Source organism: Passer domesticus, chromosome 5 (assembly GCF_036417665.1).
Source record: "Passer domesticus isolate bPasDom1 chromosome 5, bPasDom1.hap1, whole genome shotgun sequence".
Classification (NCBI taxonomy): Eukaryota; Metazoa; Chordata; class Aves; order Passeriformes; family Passeridae; genus Passer; species Passer domesticus.
The window spans coordinates 18,473,349-18,494,007 of record NC_087478.1 but is presented as its reverse complement, the minus strand read 5'-3'; the positions used below and the strand labels follow the sequence as shown (position 1 = coordinate 18,494,007).

The window sequence follows — 20,659 nt, the reverse complement described above, 5'->3', positions numbered from 1 at the left end:
GGCAAGCAAATTGTTTTTAAAAATGGGTGATGGCTTAAGTAAAATAAATGCCCATCCTGAGAAAGCTACCTGCAGCTATTTTCTACCCTATTACCAGCAATTCCTTGGCTCTAAAGTTAAAAATCACCAGATCTGAAAAATGTCAAGTTTTCCAAGAGGCAACTCCAGTACAACCTCAAGACTACAGAAATTTGGACAGAAGAAATTGCATAACCTGCCAGAAAAATGACAGTACAGCACACACTGAATTTGACTGGCTCTAACCATGCCAGCACATGCCCTTACTGCAGAGGCTGCTGGACTGGTGGCAGAGGTAGGGAGCCTGTGAAAACCAGCATGCCATTTCAAGGATGGAAATACACATCTGGAGTGCTACAGGCACAGTTCTTTTCTACAGCAAGACCTGAACACTCTGCAGAGAGCTCTTCCCAAAACAGAATGACGCAAGGTGGAAATGACTTTTAGTCACTATTCTGTTCCACACAAAGGATGTCTTCATTTTAGGCAGTCTAAACAAATTGTTTATGTTTGATTTCTTCTTCTGCCTCACTTATGCCATCTGGGCAGTTTGCTCATTAATTTAAGGGAACCCAAAACGGAGACTTTCACTACCCTTCTGCTCTCACTACCTCATCCTCTTCACTGCCCCAGGGCACAGCTCTTAAAAACAGAATAGAAACCACCAAAGGCCCTTGACTTCCCAAAAGCTGTTTTCAGGAAACTGCCAAGAGCTGACAATATGCATATTTTCATGCTTCTTCCCTCCCTGCTCCCTGCTGCCAGGGCAGTGTATGGGTTTGGCTCAGCTCTCTGTCCCAGCTGGCCTGGCCACCTGCTCTGTGCCAAGGGCAGGCCTTCCAGTGCAGCAGGAACTGCACCTTGCTCCAGCTGGGCTGGTCTGACAGGTCATGCTGCAGGCCCTGCCACCCTCCCTTGCCCCAGGGCCACTCTGCTGTCAGGGACCAATTGAAATAACAAATTTGTACTATTAGCACTTGTCCTTTGGAGCACAATTTTGTTTTTGTGTTAACAGGAGACGTGCTGTTGCTTAAAAAGTCTCACTATGAGGCACAACACTGCGTCCCCTTTCCCCTTACAGCAGCTTCACTGCTCCTTTGGCTGCTAAACACGCACACACATTGTGATAACCATCACCTTCCAAGCTGTCAGTGACTGGCATCATCTCTCTGGTACTCATATGTCAGATTAAGCCCTTTTCAAATGGGGCAAAGGAGAGGTGTTTTAAACACTTTTATTCTATTTTCAGTCTCATGTGAAGGGTGAGACAATACAGATTTCATTTCCCACACTCATACAGGCATGTTTTGTTGTTTGACAGACAGAGCATCACAGAATTATTGGACAGGGACCTTAGAGTTCATGTGGTTTATACCCCCTTCTGTGGACAGGAACACCTTCCACTAGACCAGCTTGCTCAGAGCTCCATCCAGCCTGGCTTTGGACACTTCCAGGGATGAGGAAGTGCTATATTGTTAGGAATACATGGATCTCTTATGAAAACACACACTACTGCTAAGCATCATTGCACTAAAAGGCACTTTAACAAAAAGCTCTACAAAAAAGCACCAAATACCCCAGCTTTTATTGAAGCAAAATAATTTTGGGGGCTCTAGCTTTACTGTGTGCTAATAAAGACATGCCCAAGCATGTCAGGACCTGACACCCAGGGTATGTTTCATGGACCTCCCTTCTGCCCCTGTGTGGTTTTATGAAAGAACTGAGAAGCCACAAACACCACCCAGCTCCCTCAGCCACCAGCAAGAACAGCACCTTCAGGCACCCATGTGCAGATTCAATACACCTTCCCTTAAGAAGAGTGCACGTAAGTTACAGTATCTGCATATTGTGCATTGCAGGGGAAAGAAGCACAGTGAATACCAGGAATGGCAGTGACATGAAAGGACTGTAAACAAGGCAAACAGAAGCTTCCTACTTTTTCCCCTGCTTCATTTGTTTCCCTGTAGCCTATCCTCCTATCTAACACACTTCTGTTGGATACAGAAAGCCCTCTTGTTGTACTGGCAATTTTTAAACACAGTGTCTCATTGTCAAGCTACTCCTGAAGTGCTGTGTGGCAAGACTTAATCACCAAAGAAAGGACGAGAGAAAAACACTGTTTAATGGGAAAGCACAGTGCCAAATTAAGCCAAGAGCAGAAATACTGCTAACCTATAATTTTATTTTAATTTTGCCAAAATAGAACACAACACTTTATTCTATTTTTTTATTCTATTCATTTACAGGAAGGCAAAACAGGTTTAATTTTCTTTTTTTCTTTAACCCACCATTTAAGCCATTGCTCTGACATACACCACAGCAGATAGCTAAACTACAGTGGAAACTAAGAACACCCTGTGTGATCCCAGCTGTATATACAAAGGCATAAAAAACTGGAAGTAGGGTTTTGGCTTAAGGTACTCAGTATCAGTTGAGCGGAGATATTTAATGTATCATTCCAGTTCACATCATACATATATGTAACACTCCCACAACAATGACACACATTTATGTTCTTAGGACGGTCCAGTTTTAGGTGGCACTACACAAGTCTGCGAAAACTGAGAAGCTGAAACAATTACAGAATATGGAAAAGCTGACGTAGGAGTCCTTCAATACTTTTCTCCTGAAGCCTGGAGGATTCAGCCATACTGTTCTCTGCAGAGGCACAGTAATACACATTTTAAACAGAAAAGCTAATAAGGTGCCCCTACTACTTTACACTATTAATTTCAAGTTTTTCACTTCTTAAAAAAAAAAAAAATCTTGTTCGTAGAAACTTCTATCCGTTTCAGAACATGTGCCTCTCCCTGAGGAAAAACGGCGTTCAATCTGCTCAGGACTGAATTTCTCATAAGTGTTTTTTGTTTCAAAACAGATGAATACCAAACTCTTGAATGCATCTTGAATACAAAAAAACTAGTCACACCTGTCAATTAAAGGGAGTAAAATAAAAATCTTGCTTACCTTTCCCATAAACAACAGTTTTGATTAAAAAAATAGTATAATCTAGTATGTAATACTCACTGAACACTGTATTTATTATATGTTATCAGAAGGAAGATATTTAAATCAAGTTTCAAGCACTTTGTTTTTAACTACAGTGAAAACACCTGAAATACTTCTGCTGTACCCTCCACATTAATGATCATCAAATATGCCATTATCATTTGGGGATACATAAGATACCAAAGTAAACAACAGGTCTTATTTAATAATTAATGGTCAGAATCCCTTATGGGGTGGGAGAAAACAGGGTTACATTACATCATTTTGTTTACAAAATGTTTACTTAGGAATGCAAAATCCAATCCTACTATGATAACACAGGTTGTTGTACTGATCAATCTTTCAAATGACACTAGCTCTAAAAATACTGTAAACTGATCAATATCTAGCAAGGTTAAAGTGAAGACCAGACACTTACTTCTGCAGGCGTTCCAGCTCTGCGGGCAGGTCACAACCTATATAAACTCTGTTCATTATACTGTATTCTAATAGTGCAGAAAAACAGGGATCCTACAAGAGAAAATTAATATGTAACTGTAAGCATGGTGCTCTGTGAAGTGAATTTTCAAACAAATTAACACGGCACATAAATGTAAGAGATTTAATAGTACCACTACCAGAAACAGAACTCTGCAAATCATGCAAGTATGGTGCACCATGTGAGGAAGGCACCTATAGCTGATCTCAATTACATGGAGTTATATATTAAGTGTGGGGTAACTATATTTTCATTCAGATGATTTCTGGAACTCTGTTTTCCTTGTTGTTTGTGAAGTCAGACATAAAATGAGATATTAAGACAAGCTCAACTTATTCCTGTGGAAAGACCATGCATGAGTCCAAAAGAAGTCCTCCTCCCTGGCACTCGTTGCATTAATTGGAACAATCACTTCTGCCATCCTCCATCTAGAGTGATGCAACTACATTTTGTGAAGAACCTAATTGTGTGGGGTTATTCAGAACATGCTTACTGCTGGAGAACTTTAGAGGAGGTCAGAGCCTCCATGCTGGAGACAAGAAGGAGCTAGGAGTCTACACACAGAGCACGATTTCCCTTGTGCTTGGAAATCTACTGTGTGTGTGCCTGAACTGTCCATTTGTATGGGAACCCTTGGAGATCAGATATTCCCAAATGCAGACTGAGGACAATGTACAAGTTCTGATGCTTATATTCTGATGCTTCCTTACATTGGATTAACCACAAAATCATACAACTGCTGTGGCAAATAACATACACAATGCAAGATACAAACCCAAAACTTACTTTCACAAGAACGTGAGGATTTCCCACGACAATCAGCAAAGCTTTTGCTCTAGTAATTGCTACATTAAATCTCTTTGGGTTACAGAGAAAGCCCAAAGAGTGTTTTTCATCATCAATTACGACTTTCTGAGATCGCACCTAAAATTGATTAAGGATAGTTTTAGAAATAAAATTATGAGAACACAACATATCACAGTGTAAGTTTTAACATAATATTTCCTGCAAAAATCCACTCAGTTAACTGACAATTCACAATGTGTCTTTCAGCATGCCTTCTTCAGTAGCCTCATCAGTGTGCTTTGTCTTAGCATGGGAAAAACAGCCAAAGCGGGTAGTGTGCTAAAATTATGACTCATTAGTTTTCCACCCATATTTCATCCATATTTGAACCTATCATTGAAAAAGAAAATTTTCATTACCTAAATAATGAGTTCTTATTTATAAGAGTGTAGTACATACCTTGAACTACTTTAAGGAAGATCTAATAGTAAATTGAAAAGCTATGGTATGATGTGGAACAGTGAAAGTAAGCCTAGTACCACTGACCTCAGGTAAAAAAAAAAAAGTACTTAATAAGCTCTGCTTTCAAATACTGTGACAGACAAAAACATACCTTCTAAATTTTTTAAAGGCCTATGTCAAAAATGAAACACAGAGAATTAGACACAAAAAAACTCTCAATAGGACCATAATGAATTTACGCACTGTTGATAAGATGATAACCATGTACTCCTGCCCTTGAAACTCTTCTACTGTGCCAACCTTTATGTCTTCCAAATCAATACTTCTGAGAAGAAATCTAATTTTTTCCACCTATCAAAAAAAAAAGTGGTTGAGAGAATTTAGTATTACGTTTGAGAGTGGACTGCTTTAAAACCAAAACCATACCACATATACATGTACGCGTTTTAGCATGACAGTGTTGAAAGGAATGACTACACCAAGCTTAGCCATCATTCACTAGTAAGATTGTCACATAAAATAGTAACTTCTCTGACAAGAAAGTATCACAGCTAATACACAATTTAGAAGGTGAAGGTACTCTCTACCATAAATTAAACAGAAGGTGAGAGATTTTTAGTAGTCCAGATTTTAAAGAGAATAACTCAGATCCTTAAACCCTCTTTTTCCAATATGCATCATATCCAAAACCATGCATATGACAGATCCAGCAGGGCAAGCAGCTTCCCTTAGCCCTTCAAGAAGACTACAAAGATTCCACCTTTGCTTGCCACATGCATCATGCAAAGTGAAAGGCAGAAGTGAAGTAAGATCTTAAGTACCCACGAAAAGAGAAAGAGAACAAGGAGTCTCAGGCACTGGGATCCTGGTACATATGGGACTAATGTACTGCTATCTGCTAGAAGTTGTTCAGAGATTATAACGGAAGTGCTCCAAAAGATTTAAGAAGTCCTGCCTGACTAAATTGAAGATTACAGTCAAAGACTACTTTCTAATTAGTGTTCCTGCAATACAAAGTGACTTTTTAAATGAGGACATTGCCATCATATGCCTTGTATTATAGGCAGATGAAGGGAAAAATCACATTAAATCATATGAAATAATTGAATTTCTTACACTCCATAAACAGTCACATCAACAGTATGAATACATATTTGAAAAAACAAATAATAACTTTAAACATAGGGCAGGGGCATGCACCTGACTAGCTGGATCAATAAAAGCAAAGCTTTAATTTGCAAGTGAGATTTCTTCACTAGGGCTTAGTCTTTTTCATACAACGCAGTGTTTTCCTCAAGCCACACGTGCAAGGTCATGAATACTGAGATGTGAAAACCAAGAAGAATTATGTGCACTGTCCAAAATCTCCTCTGCAAGTGAAAGGGGATTAATTTTATTTTTAAAATGAAAGTAAACATCACATACTTAACACATCTGGATATAAATACATTTAAAAATAAAGCACAGCACTTGAATTTCATGTTCAACATTCTCTAGAGGTTTAAAGAACATTACAAATCTCAAGTCTGACTATAGGACAGCTAAGAAGTCACAGTAATTGTTTCCTCTAGTCTCCTCAAGACCACAACAAGTTGTCAGGCCATCTACTTCATAATAATTCCTGTTTGTTCCAGTCTTCAGTGTAGAGAGTGACAGAACCAGACTGCTGTTCCAGCTGTTAGATAATGAATTCTTGACTTGCACTCATTACTTCCAATAACTGAAAAATCTGCTTCCATTTCCATATTCTCTTCAATTGCTTGATTTTTAAAACTGAAAAACCAGTAGAATGCCATTATTGCTGTCTTTTAGATTTCAATGGCAGTATTGCAATGATTGATAATACACTGTGTATCAGGATACACCACGGTGGAATTTTAAGACACGCCCCTCTGCTTTAACAAACCACAGCCACCATATAAATCCATGAGATGAAATACAGCAACTTGGAGGCTCTGAAGACATCAGAGCTGTTAAACATTATACCTGCTTACGGTATGGTGCAATCACTCCAATATCTGTCACTGGTACTGCAGAGCATTCACTTCGAGCCAGCTGGCAACAGTACATCATTACTTGAACTGCTTCAGCTGGATTAAACCATGAAGGACTGTGACCTTCACGTGTTTCACTGCCCTGGATTGGGGAAATTGGGGAAAAGGAAATGAGATGATGGAGATCAGATGCAGAAATGACTACATACTTATTAAATAAAACATTATTCTTATGCCCCCTGAATGCAAAAAAAGGGAGGGAATATTATACATAATTGTCTTCCTCTCTATACACCTTTTCTAGATAAAAAGTATCACCTCACATTTTATATATATTTTTATACATTTATAAATATAATTGATATAACAGCAGTATTTTAAATATGCAACAAAGGAGTTATATCTCTACTCAGAATAACACATGTTAATAAGCTGGCATCTTGCTTTCTTCAAGGTGGAAGAGTTCTAAACCAAGCCTCTCCAAGCAGCAGATATTACCACTTCTTGGAAGATTAAAGAAATTTTTTTTCCCAAGGTACTAATTGTATCCCCTGCCAAGTTAAGCTCTAATGATTCTTTAGTTTTAGAGGCTTGTATCCATCTGAATGTAGGAAACTCTCATCAAAGCAATCTAGAGCAGCTGATGGTAACTCCAGTCTGGACATCTGCTGTGAACTTAAACTTCTATTAAAAAGTCTCCACCGTGCACTTCAAGAGGCAGCTGTTCAAGTTCCTACCAAATATTTGACTTCAGTCAAATATTTGACTTTTAAAACCAGATGGTCAGGAAGTCACATTACCTGTGAAAGGCATATTAAGCTTTTTTCATATCCTTTCTAGAATTTATTCTAAAGAAATCAGCAAACTGCTAGCAAGCCTATACAGTTAGTTCACTGTATGAATATTTTACATACCCTTATTCCATGAAAAATTAATGGAAATCCCTTCCTGGGCAATTTCTCCCAATTCAAGAAAGAAGTCACTACTGAGGTATCTGCACAAACTTCTAGCTCCTTATGATAAAACAATCTAGATGGCAAGGCAAGCAACGCAGAATGTGACCTGTAGTTCTTTGTGAGTTTAGTGATCTGCAAAGACAAAATCCAAAATCTGTAACAGAAACAGGCAATTATTCATTGGACTTCTGAGAACACAGCTATTAGCTTACCATCCGCTAGCATTTAGCATTTCTAAGGCTGTCAGAGAACTCTATTCAAGGCAAAAACTGCAGTTGTGGTCTTCTGTAAGTAAGAAGTACACCAAAGCAGTTTTTTGCAGGACCATCCCCTTCCCCTCCAAAGGAGAAGCAAAGAGAATTGAATTTACATGATAGATGAATGGGTCATCTCCAGTTTCTTGAAACATTTGATGTACAGACACATTCTCCTTTTTTTAAGAGTCAGATTATTTTCATGGAGTTTCAATGGATGAAATGTTTTCTTTTGAACAAGACTTGACAGGAAAACAGGGAGCATCAGAACAGCTGACAACAGCTGGCCTTAAAACATCTAAAAGGTATTTGTCTTTAAATGAAAGTATAGTCTTAAGGAAGCATTCCAGAAAGTAATTACCGGCTCAAAAAAACCCAGTCCTGTAAAATAACATAGGATATTCCAGTCAAAATGTATCCTTAAAGCCCTCACATTCCTGATCTCACACTATGCCAATTCTTCTTAAGGACTGTGTAAGGATCACAATGACCAGAGATTGTGCTAACAGATTTTAGGAGGAAGTGTGACAGGTTTTTCAGCAGGCTGAACCTGATCTAAAACCTAGGTCCAAACATCCTCACTTTCACCCTTAAACCTGCCATCAGATTTCCTCCCTTCTCTGCTTCCATGGTCATCTAGTCATCTTTAGCTCTTGGTTTAGTCTTTCAAATTATGTTACCATAAGAATAGGAAGGCATCTTAGGAAGCCTAACATCAGTCCTATGTTTTGGATTCAGACAGCAATTAAAAGCAGCTCAAACATCTGTACTTGTTTAAATACTATGCTGCCTCTGCCACTTAACATAGATTTTAGGTACTTGCCCATACAGAAATCTGAGGAAGCTATCCTTCAAAGGAAGACACGATACAGAAATAAGAACAATTTCTCTTCTTCCCTTTGTGAAACATGATGTTTGCAAAATTCATCTTCAAAGAAGAGACTCTGTTTGTCTTTTTATGTTAAAAGCAGAAATTGTACTTTTTCATCTGTGGAAAATGAAGTTATGGTAAACCTGGACTATGAAGATGAAAGACAATTTTAAGCTATTATTTACAACTGTTCTCTGTGCACCATATTTGACTTATGATACTTAAGAACAGAGGATCCCTTCAAAGAAAAGTTTTAACACGCTGGAGGACTCAGCATCTTTACTATTCAGAGTACATAGGCAAACTAATCAAGCTTTTCTAGAGAATTCATGCTCAAGCTAGACTTATCATTAAGCATCAGGGAGCAAAACGGTGGTAAGAAACCACAACTTTTGATTGAGCTGAAAAAGGTTGATGGAAAGCTTAACTCACCAACAAAGGATTGTATGCTCCACAGGCACCAAAAGCATCCTCATCTCTCAGATATAGCTCTCTTGATGACAGTCTTTCTAGCAAGGACATATTTAATCCAAAGGATTGTGCAAGTCTAGATTTTATTACTGGCCCTAACTGCTTCGGATCTCCAACGAGAATTATCTGTATATGAAATTTAAAAACATCCATCTTAGATTAAAATAATTGGTACTGAAACTTCATTTTATAATGACATACATGTTTCAGAATTCAGAGATCAATTCATATCAAGTATTCTGCTTTCCTTCAAACATTTGTTTCCAAAGGACAGAAGTATGCTGCTGTCTTAAACAGAATACATCTTTTATTTTGATATCTCCCACACAGACCCAGTCCTCCCAACACAGACTTGTTCTAGATGTAAAGAAACTTGTTTAAGTGTTGAGAATTGATATTATGCATGAATAATCTCTAGTACCAAGCTCATTACCAGAAAATGGCTGCTTGCATTCTACATAATCCACAAAATATGAAAACAATAAACAAGCTTTTTCCCTTTCAGTAAATGATGTTAAGAGAATTACCTGTCCATCAGCTTCTGAAATCAACCCAATAGGAATGAGACTTTCCGGTTCACTTGCTTGACCTGCCTCATCCAGAATCACATGAGTGAAATGCCCAAGCCTATAATTAAGTAACATTAACATGGAACAGGGCTGTTTTCAGATTAGTTCATTCTGCCACCCTGTGGTTGACCTCAGCAATTGTGTTAACATCCTTGTCAAGTGTGCCAGGCAACCCCAGAGACACAGAGCAAAGATGGGTACTTCCAGAAGGAAATATAGAAAAAACAACCCCTTAACTTTCATTCTTCATATTTCATTTCACTTACATACTGACATTCACAACCTTTAACTAAAGCATTGTACCAACGTTAAGATACTTAGAAAAGCTTCCCTTATTCTTAGTTTACTTAAGATATTGAATTAAAACAATGCAGTTGGTGTAGCAAAGACAATCCCCATTTTTGTTCTGCAAAAAACTCAAGATAGTAAGGCTTTAGACTGTCCTTTTCCAAAGTTAAAATTAAAAGAACTTGATATGACAAGTTAGTAAAGGTGGCTTGATAAAAACCAAATACATCGTAATTTTTAGTGTGGCAATCATTTTGAGCCAAAGTGACTGTCAAGAGCAATGTAATTCCCTCTGGTGGCAGAGGAGACATTATTGTTCCAAAAATCTTAAATGTTACTCAAGATAATTCTTAAATTTACCATGGAGAAAGTTTCTGCTTAAACATTACTAAAACACAGAATCACAGAAACCAAGTGCTTTGCTCTCTCACACAACACTGGTGCATGCAATAAACTATTAAAACAGCTCAAGTTACAGGTCAGACAGTCTGTAAAAGCTCTGGGGTTTGTGTCATCCAGCCACTTCAGTGATACTCCTTTCCATGGTACTGTACCGTGTATCTGTTTGATAAAACAATCCTGCACTGCTGCATGTTGTAATTACAATCCTGGACCACAATGCCTTCTGAATATCATCACCATCTTTGCAGTAAGGTTTCACCATGTCATCAATTTGCTGCAGAAACAAAAAGGGAAGATAACTCGCCAGCCTAAAACTGAACTTTTAAATTTGAAGAGAAAAGCTCTCTGAAAACTATTTTAAAAACTGAGCAAAACACATAGACTAACACCCATTCATACACCAAAATGAAGTAATTAATTTGTCTAGGCAAAATAGTACATATGCAAGACATCTGTGCTTTATTGTAAGGATCAAAATGGAACATTTGGATATTTTATATACTCATCTATATGTACGCAGGCATATATATATACATATACACACACACGTATAAATATACAAATGTGTATCTCTATATATACACACACTTATGTGTAAATACATATACACATGTAAAATATATATGAAGTGAACCCACAAGGTGTGTGCCCTGCATAGAGATGACAATATTACTTGCTTACTTTCTGTGTAAGTAGTCTTAACCTGGACTGAAAAAAAACCTAAATGAAATAAAAAATCCTCACCAATGCCTATTTGCTGTTCATAGTGTTATGCACAGCAAGAAAAAGGTGAAGATCCTATGCTCATACAATCAAATTAAGGATTATGATCAACTTTCCAGTTAATCTTCTGGAAAAGCAGAAGCAATATAATACTCTGGATGCTAAGCAAACCTAAGCAGCCTCATAGCCACTGAGAGTTAAAATACTAAATCAGTATTTTAAGGTAAAAGTATTAAAATGGAAATCCTAAGTGGCAGGTATTTGTAATATTTACCTCTGCTGACCTGAAGGCAGCATTAACTCGAACCATAGTTCCTGGTTTTAAGAGATTGCTTTGATGCAGCCGCAAGCAAATCAGATCTGTTGCAGCATTTGATGGTGCACATACCAAAATCCGACTGTCTGGGAGAGTAAAGTGTATCTACATTAAAAAATACAGATAATAATAATTAAAAAAAAGGTTATTTAAGAAGCAGCAGTAGCACAAACGTTCCCATTCTATTTCACTGAATACAGAACCCAGAAGAGCTCTGCACATGTGTGATTTCCACTCATTCTGCAGTTCAGTAATGCTCCTGCCGACAGTCATGACTAAGTAGTCTCAAACTGAGTGTACCCATAACAGAGTTAATTAATCATTATCATATTAGTGTACACCTGTGCTTCATGAATACATTAGGCACTACTGGAATCACAAAGTAGACACTATTCACTGAAGTTTTAAAGACAAAAAGGCTTGAAAATAAGACATTCAGAATTCTGTTAAATCCACAGGAAGATGGATTTTCCTCCTTATATGGAGTTGTAGAAAATGATTTTAAAATGAGTATTTTGAAAACTCCTTTGGAAAAAAATATGATGGCACTTACAGAAACACTATAAATGTTCCAACATGGAAAAGACTAGAGATGACCGATTTGTTATTTACTACTACCTGTAAAATAGCTTCAATTACTGTTACTGTTTTTCCAGTTCCTGGTGGTCCAAAGAGAAGATAAGGTGTTGGGCGACATTCACCACTCAGTATCCTTTTCACTGCCAGTTTCTGTTGCACATTCAGCACAGGATTGAAAAATTCACCATCTCTCTGTTTAAGTGCCACAGTTTCACCAACTATAATCAAGACAAGCATATCTCAGATCCTCACATATATTTTTAACATATGTAGATTAGAGCATTTCAAATTCACAATAGGCTTCTGCACATTTTTTGTTTTCCTTTTGTGGTAACAACCAATGAATTTCTCTAAAATTCCATTTTCATTCAATACCAAGTAGAAAATAAGCCATTAATATTTCCAAAGTGTACTGGCTCTTTATTGAAAGGCAGAAAAGGACCATGATTACATAACCAAACAATCAATAAAAACTCTATTCAGTAATTCTAGAATCAAGTTCACTTTCTTGTCCGAGAACAGCAAAACTTGAGAAACTTCCAGTGACTGGCACTTTGGGAATGGTACCAGTACTACATGATTGGCCCTCTGCTACAACTGCTGGAATTTTTTTTCTTAATCCTGTCTGAAATAGTCTAGCTTTAGCTTTCCACAGTAGAATCTTATTAACCTTTGGACAGAAGTGCATTCTAGGTAATTTCTCAGTAATCCTTTAGCATACTTTTGATAAAAAATGACATGATCACTCTTGTCTTAGGCATTTTGCTACAATGATATCTAAAGTCATACTTTCAAAAAAAAAAAAAAAGCATAGGAATAATCTGGGATACTTGAAAAAGTTTAGCAAAGCTTTCCCAAAGATGAGAGACAGCATCCCAATAACAAACTGAAAACTCTGAATATGATCAAAAAGTTTTGAGTAAATGACTGGGAAATAACTACTTATTAATTACAAAAAATATATCATCAGATGCTTGCTCCCCCTTCTCCCAAAGTAAACTGTTCAAAGCTAGCCTGGATGAACTCTGGGCAACCTGGCTAGTGGAAGGTGTTCCTGACATTGGCGGGGGGGGGGTAGAACTAGATGATCTCTAAGGTGCTTTCCAACCCAAACCATTCTAGATTCTGTGAACTAGAGATGTTTAAGTAATGCACCAAAAGCCTCCACAGAAACTTCCTGCTATAGTATTTTTAGAATTTGTCTTTAAAGGCAGAGCACAAAGACATCTTAAGGGTATCTTACTTAGCCCTGATTTACTGATGTGATACTTATCATTTAAGCACAGAAAATATACCAATTTGGCTTGTTTGCAGAGTTACTATCATCACCACTGTTATGTTCACCTCCCTTGATGTCATACCTTTTGTCTGTTTGTTCTGTTTTTTTTTGACCTGAAAAGAGCAAGTGAAGATAAATGCATTTATAACCTTAAGAACACAGGCAACTATCTTCCCTGATACTTTTGAAGTTGCTAAGCTTGAATTTTTCCCCATTAAATAGAATATTTACCATTAAGACAGAAAAAGGCAAAAGTAGTAGGAGAAGGTGCCAGGAATTTCCATGTTAAGTTTAAGGTTTCTAATAGTTTGGCTCTATTAACATTAAACACTTATTTCACAAATACTCTGCAGGATCAGAAAGGATTTTGAAGCCATGATTACATAACTTGTTTGCTTCCACAAAAGCAAACAGTCAAATTCCAGACCATTATGAAAGATACATGCATCTTCCTTGGTGGACATGTCCCGTCAGATTGTAGCACAGGAGAAAACTTCTTGTAGGGAATGTGGTGTTGGCAAGGCTCTGGACATCATGCCTCAATCATCTTAAAAATACTGATTTCAAACCAGATTGATTGATCACTCTTTGTTGTAAAGCACCAATTGCAGGTGAAATAATTAGGGAGTTAGGAAAAAATATTGAGTGTAAAGGTGATGAAGCACAAGTTATGCAGACACTGTGAAAACTCTTAGACAAAAATAAAGAAATGCTGCCACATGCCCCCAAGCTGACTTGATTTAGTGTTGGTGACAGTCTTGCTTCAAAAAAGAAAGAGAATTAGGCAGCCTCCAAAAGTCCTTTCTACATTTTATGAATATAAGTCGCAGTTAAGCCTGAGTCAATCTACTCAGTACAGGATGATTATTTTCTATTACAAAATTATTTCCTGCCACATTGACTGGACTTACATATCTACTCAACACTAGCTATGAAAACTTGTCTAAGGCAAATTTGACAGCTTCCACCACAATCACACACTTTTTTAATAAGCACTTTCTATTTTGTAAGCTTTATAGTAACAGCTGTCATAAAATCTCCAGGCAGCAAACAAAAACTTCTGTCATTAGAATGCAGCAGAATACAACTCTGATACTTCATTATGCAATTCCCTTCTGGCAATAGCTGTAGAGTAAGTATCTGGTACCTGTCTGAATGAAGGAAATTTTAAGGAACATTTACAGAATAGTTACCTTATTTTCCTGCTCTGTAGATTGTTTAAGGCCATCATCAACAGCACAGTACTCTTCAGTATTCAGGGTCTTGATAGCTTGTGGTGATTGTAACACAAGTCTTTCTGGAAATAACACTAAATTTAGAAGAGAAAAAGAAAGTAGAGAAAGTCACACAAACACTTTGCATATTTCACTGATTAATGTGGCTGTTGATATATCAGCTTAGTCTGAGTTGTCAAAACTGGTTTATCAGAACTAAGGTGGTGAAGACATGAAGTTCACATGCATTGTTCAACTCAACCACAGAACAGGAAATCAGTGTTGTTTAATAAATTCTGAGGTAACACAAAGCATGGCCATTTCACTGGCTATTATTATAGCCATATGCATGATTCCTACATTTCTTGTTAGCTCTAACAGTTTCACAAAAGTTTTCTTTCTCTCCTCCTGCCTGGCCTCCTGATGGCCAACAGATGAAGTAATTTTGACAAAACCTTCTATACATTCAGCATTGTTTTTATTTCTTAAAAACCAAACCAAATCAAAAATCCCCTAATGTACAGAAAACTCCTGTAAGAACAAATTATAATGCCTTCTTCCCAGTATGCCCTGATGTGAAAGCAATAAAACCCACAATACTCCACACAAACAAACTCCTCTAGACAGCTTAACAGTCAAATGAAATGTACCTTTTTCACCCAGGTAGAGAGCTTGCTGAACAGCCAACTGGCATCGCCTGCTAGGAATACTGGAACCAGAATACAGATTTGTAGATTAAAGTAAAAGCTTATGTTTCCATATACTATGACAGCACACTCCTGTGAATTACCTGGTACTTTTTACTATGCATAAAAAAAAAGATTTTATATAAAATATTTATTTTTTAAAAAATCTACTGAGAAATATGCTGCAGAAGTATAAATAGCTTTGCAAAAATGGCCTGGTGTTCAACACTTCAAGGAATTTCTTTGCAAGGCTGAATTTACAACGATTATGTAACTCCAAACAGATAACAACATCCCATGAATAAAATAAAAGTTTAAAAGAATGGGAGGTTATCACCTGGTATTTTTACTTCCTGCATAGTCTTGCAGCCATATTAATACATTAAAAAAAAACAACCAAAAAACCCAAAAAACCTAGGAAAAATATCCCCAAACACCCCACCTCATTCCTCCCCATTTTACTGTCTGGCATCAGTGTGGTTATCTAGGAATGATTAAGATAACAACTCTTTGACCACTTGTACAGTTACAGTCTTTTAGCCATGAATACGGTGGCAAAGGTGTGTTAACGAAAAGAAGTGAAAAAATTGGCAAGATCTTAATTATGTATTTTTCTGTGTCCACCAAAATAAACAGTTGATAGTCATATTTTAAAAGTCATTCTACTGGAGGAATCATTAAACACAGCTTTCTGGAAACTTATAAAAACACCTGCAATGAACAAATTCCACATCCATGGGCTCCAAGTTGTAAGCACGTTCAAAGTCAGCATTAACCTTAAGAGTAACATCTTCCTCACAGATCTGTTACAAAGATAAAAAAAAAGTCAGGATACTGATGAAGATTTAGTACTTTAAACATAAAGAAGCACCTCTGAAAGGACTTAACCGCCCCCAACTCCAAAAAGTAAATGTAGATTTAACTACTAACAACACATTACATATCTAGATTATGTTAAAAGTGCTTTCCAAACAGGCAAGGATTATAATCCCAAAAGAATAGGGAAGCCAGAGTCGTCCAAAATACAACAAAAATACAAAATCACCGTTCAAAATAGAAGTTAAAATACAGACTATTTTAACCTGATTTCTGAGGCGATAACTAACTCCAGGAATTGCAAGCTTCCCTTATAAAACCTGTGCACCACGTTTTCTTCAAAAGGAGAAACATTTTGCTTACCTCAGCAACATAGGCAATGTACTCTATTATATGATCGGAGTAGACCTGAGTTCTCAGTATCACCTTATCACCTGATTGAAAACAAAGTTAAAAGGCAAAATATTGTTACAAGGAATAGTAACATATTCACTGCAGCATGTAATTTCTCCTTTCCTTCTGCATGTTTAAACTAGGAATTTGGAAGATATTAACTTCAGCAAAGTTGCTGTACCCATCAGTACTGTTTTGAAATGCCATATGTAGTTGTATATTATAAAAGGCATCTAGTATTGATGCCAACAGACAACACCTCATGAAAACACTACCTTGTATGTTATATTACTTGAAATTCTGAATTTAATTTTAGCTGCTTTCCCAGCTTTTTTGCTACAATTATTGCTTTTTAAGCTATTACTACATTGTACAATTTTTGCTGAAAACCCCACTGATTATTGTAAAAGAAAAATCCTAAAGCATGGAAACCTCTGTAAGAACAGACACATGCAATGCTGCTTCAGACAGCAGCCATTGTAAGACTGAGACATTAACACAGCGTCCCCTGTCCCATGTCCCCTGTCTAGTAGTCTAAATGAATAACATTGTGCTCAAATATCTGAAAGATTTCTTTAAACAAATGAATAAACAATATAGTTTGCATTGTGAAAACATAGATCAACACGCCATTTGATTTTATCTCATGTTGATTTCTACCTGGAATCAGGCGAGGTCTGCCCTCCTCTACTCCTGGCACTTCCAGCACTAACAAGTTCCCATTCCTTTTTAAAGTAACCCCACTCATGTAGTAATCTTTTAAATCCATTTCTGCTTGGATCTCTTCAAGCCACAAAAGAGTAGAAAAGTTTGCTTTATAATTATCTAGATTAAGACGCTGAAAAAAAACAACCCGGCACATGTTATTGTTATACACTAAGATATAGAACCCACTATTGCTAACATTAAACAATTCTTGAGACAGACTGCACAGCAACTGGGTTGCCAAATAAGATACCTAAATACATGCATCCATACAGATACAGATAGGATTTTAAACCTCCTTAATAGCCAAAGTGAGATTACTATAGTTCTGGAGCTCATATACAATAGCCCCTCAGCTAAAGAGTTAACAAAGCCTCTCACTACTACAGCAGCAGTTTCACCATCTGAATTCAGGGGCAGTCTACAGACTGAGTTCTATGCTCAGTTTATGCCCAAAAAGCAAAAAATCTAAATACATGGACAGAGACAGCTGACAAGAGAGAGTCATGTCATGTCAATTATGGTGAGCTGAAAGAACCTGAATTTTCTCCCTCAGAGCTTAACAAATCTTACTGCAGAGGTATTCTCCAATACTACCAAATTTTATATAAGGTTAGGGTTTGGTTAAAAAAAGTAACCATTAGTTACTTCAGTGCAAAATTATTATAAACACCACAGAGCTTCATCTTCCTTTTGAGAGAGGATGTCTAACCTACTAACTTAAAGCTGTGATCCCAAGTCTAATGTCAGATGTTTAGTCAGCAGACAATACAGCCTTTTACATTTTAAAAAAGAGTCAGCTCCAGTTTATAAGTACTTAAAATTCACAAAAACAAATAAGTTGCAGCCATATTCTACCAGAAATCAGAGCAAAGTTTTGGAGAAGGAATCACTGTAGTATTCTTGTTAAGACTTTATAGCTTTTTGGGGGTGTTTTATATGTATTCTGAAAGTGCTATACTTGTGGGAAGAATTTGAACAAGCTATAGTGAATTAAATCTGAAGATGTTTAAGAAAACAATTTTGAACAACCAGAAAGAATTCTGTTACTGCAGTAATTTAAGAGATTGCAATTTTCTATGAAATAACTTTTCGGACACCTCAAAAAACCCCTTCCAGTAATGCCTAAAAAGTGAGAATACAGAGAAAGCTTTGTTCAGCTTCTGTGATGTCCACCCCCAATACACTTCAACTCTCTTTTCAGATTTTCCCATTTATGCTTCTCTGGTTTTGTAAGCTTGGAATCTGTAACATACTGAAACCCATGGAAGTCATGGGATCCAAACTGAAGTTTAAGTTTACTTGACAAGTGTTGTCATCTTCTCTTACATTAAGGACTACACATTCTTCCTAAGTTAAGGGTGCTTGAACAGAAACACCGTATTAGAAAATATTTCTTATATAAAACCTATACTTACCTCTGCTAGCAGGGGCTGAAAGGTCAGTATGTCTAACTGCTGTTCCACACATTTTCTTAACTCATCTGGTATGGTATAATGCGGGAGAAAGTTTGAACACCACCTTCTCTTATTTCTAAAATGAAAACGTATAACATAACATTTAGGTTGCTTAAGTAATGTATGTAAAAACAGCTGATTAACATGCCACATCACCAAGACTATAAACCCAAAACACATACACACACATACAACAGACTAATGACTCCTTCAAAGTTGTATAACAAACTAAGAAGTTTGTCATACTGAGAAGAAAGGTAAAAGATCTTACAAAGATGCTCCTTGACACTGTAGGGAAAAAAATTTATGTGGCCAAGGCTCAACTGATGATGAAGCTGTCCAGCACTGTGAGGGACAACAAAAAGTTTTAAAAATATGCCAGTAGCAAAAAGCATTATCAGCCCATTACAGGATGAGGATGGTCACCTCACACACAGGGACATAGAAAAGACAGAAATGTTTAATGTTTTCTTTGCCTCTGTTTTCAACATCAGTGAGGGACTAAGGGAGTGCCAGTGCCCTCAGCTGGAGAGTCATGACTGAACAAACTCCAAGGTGAACCTGAACTTCTGCAGGATTTGCTGCACCTGCTGGATTGCTATAAGTCTATGGGACCTGATGGTATTCATCTGAATAGTCCAAGACATGGCTGATGCCATCACAAGACAGTAAAGCTTTTGATACTGTCTCTCAGTGGATCCTTCAGGACAAAATATCCAGCCCACAGCTGGATAAACACATCATGTGATGGGTGAGCAACTGGCTCACAGGTTGGGCACAAAGGGTTACAGTGAAGGGGATGACATCTGACTGTGACCTGTCCCTAGTGGGGTTTCACGGGGCTCCATCTTAGAGCTAGTTTTCTTCAACATCCTCTCAAATGACTTGGAAGCCAAATTTGAAGGTATACTGAGTAAGTCTGACAATGATACTAAATTGAGAGGAGCTGAGGACTCCCTCAGATGCAGAGTGGTGCTGAAGAGAGATGTACACAAATTAGAAAGATGGACAGCCACCAACAAAAGTTTTCAATGAAAGCTGGGAGACATTAAAGTTGTGTAAAGAATTAAGAAGCTTATTATTTCAGAAAACTATTTACAGTTTCCCATTTTTTAACTTAATAACACAATTATTACTAAGTAGATAACTAAGGAACAGTGTTTTATCTTATTACCACACTATACATTAGAGATTCTGTTTGAAAAACCTACAAAGAAATCAAGCAGTTAATTACTAAAACAACCTCCTCTATCAGAAATGTCCACAATAATCTTGTTTACAACATATATATGTATATATAAAAACACGTACAGATTCTCCCAGCTTCACATTTTCTTTCTCAGCATTTCAGAACAGATATAACAATACCAAATAGAGCCATGCTAGGTAAGTATTATTTTATGCTCTAAGTGACAGTACCTTTTGTGTTTAGGGGCAGCCACTGTTGTCTTCCTTAGCTGAGAATCTGGAATATTTTTAGGCTTTCCTGGAGAATAAGGTTGTACAGGTGCTATAAGTAATTCTTCGTCATTTGTTACAGTGGCTTCAATATAGCGGCCAACAGTAAAATCAGAAAAGCCAAGCAACAGGAGCTCTTTACTGTGTCCATGAATCCTTTAAGTAAACAGAAGTTATCTCTTTAAAACCAACATGGTCACACTTCACATTCCCCAGCCATGAGATACATTCTCATTTCAGTTACATATGAGAATTGCTAATTTAGGGTAATTCCTCACACTCCCCACCTCGAGTTCAATCCTAAACAATTAAAAAACCCACCTAAGCCACTCACCCACCTGACCAAAAAATCCCAACCCAAAGCCACAGCAAAAATCTCAACCCACAATTTCATCAAAACCTTGGGTAAAATGCAAAATCCCTCCACTCAACATACTAGGGTACAGAATTAATACTTCTGTTACAAGGAACATCT

At 37.2% G+C, this 20,659-nt stretch overlaps 1 protein-coding gene across 1 annotated transcript in view; it reads right to left on the bottom strand.

Moving 5' to 3' along the window:
* Window positions 1-2,180: 2,180 nt before the first annotated feature.
* MOV10L1 (Mov10 like RNA helicase 1) overlaps window positions 2,181-20,659 on the bottom strand; it is a 30,874-nt gene continuing 12,395 nt past the window's right edge. The window contains exons 10-28 of the mRNA XM_064421534.1: window positions 20,146-20,340; window positions 18,688-18,802; window positions 17,225-17,402; window positions 16,535-16,605; window positions 16,067-16,158; window positions 15,320-15,378; window positions 14,649-14,764; window positions 13,472-13,568; window positions 12,216-12,394; window positions 11,556-11,702; window positions 10,711-10,832; window positions 9,827-9,926; window positions 9,261-9,425; window positions 7,662-7,835; window positions 6,740-6,889; window positions 4,997-5,104; window positions 4,292-4,429; window positions 3,446-3,537; window positions 2,181-2,676 (exon numbers count right to left, since the gene is read on the bottom strand). Coding sequence (XP_064277604.1) covers window positions 2,661-2,676; window positions 3,446-3,537; window positions 4,292-4,429; window positions 4,997-5,104; window positions 6,740-6,889; window positions 7,662-7,835; window positions 9,261-9,425; window positions 9,827-9,926; window positions 10,711-10,832; window positions 11,556-11,702; window positions 12,216-12,394; window positions 13,472-13,568; window positions 14,649-14,764; window positions 15,320-15,378; window positions 16,067-16,158; window positions 16,535-16,605; window positions 17,225-17,402; window positions 18,688-18,802; window positions 20,146-20,340 — 2,314 coding nt within the window. The 3' untranslated portion in view covers window positions 2,181-2,660. The remainder of the gene's footprint in view (window positions 2,677-3,445; window positions 3,538-4,291; window positions 4,430-4,996; window positions 5,105-6,739; window positions 6,890-7,661; window positions 7,836-9,260; window positions 9,426-9,826; window positions 9,927-10,710; window positions 10,833-11,555; window positions 11,703-12,215; window positions 12,395-13,471; window positions 13,569-14,648; window positions 14,765-15,319; window positions 15,379-16,066; window positions 16,159-16,534; window positions 16,606-17,224; window positions 17,403-18,687; window positions 18,803-20,145; window positions 20,341-20,659) is intronic.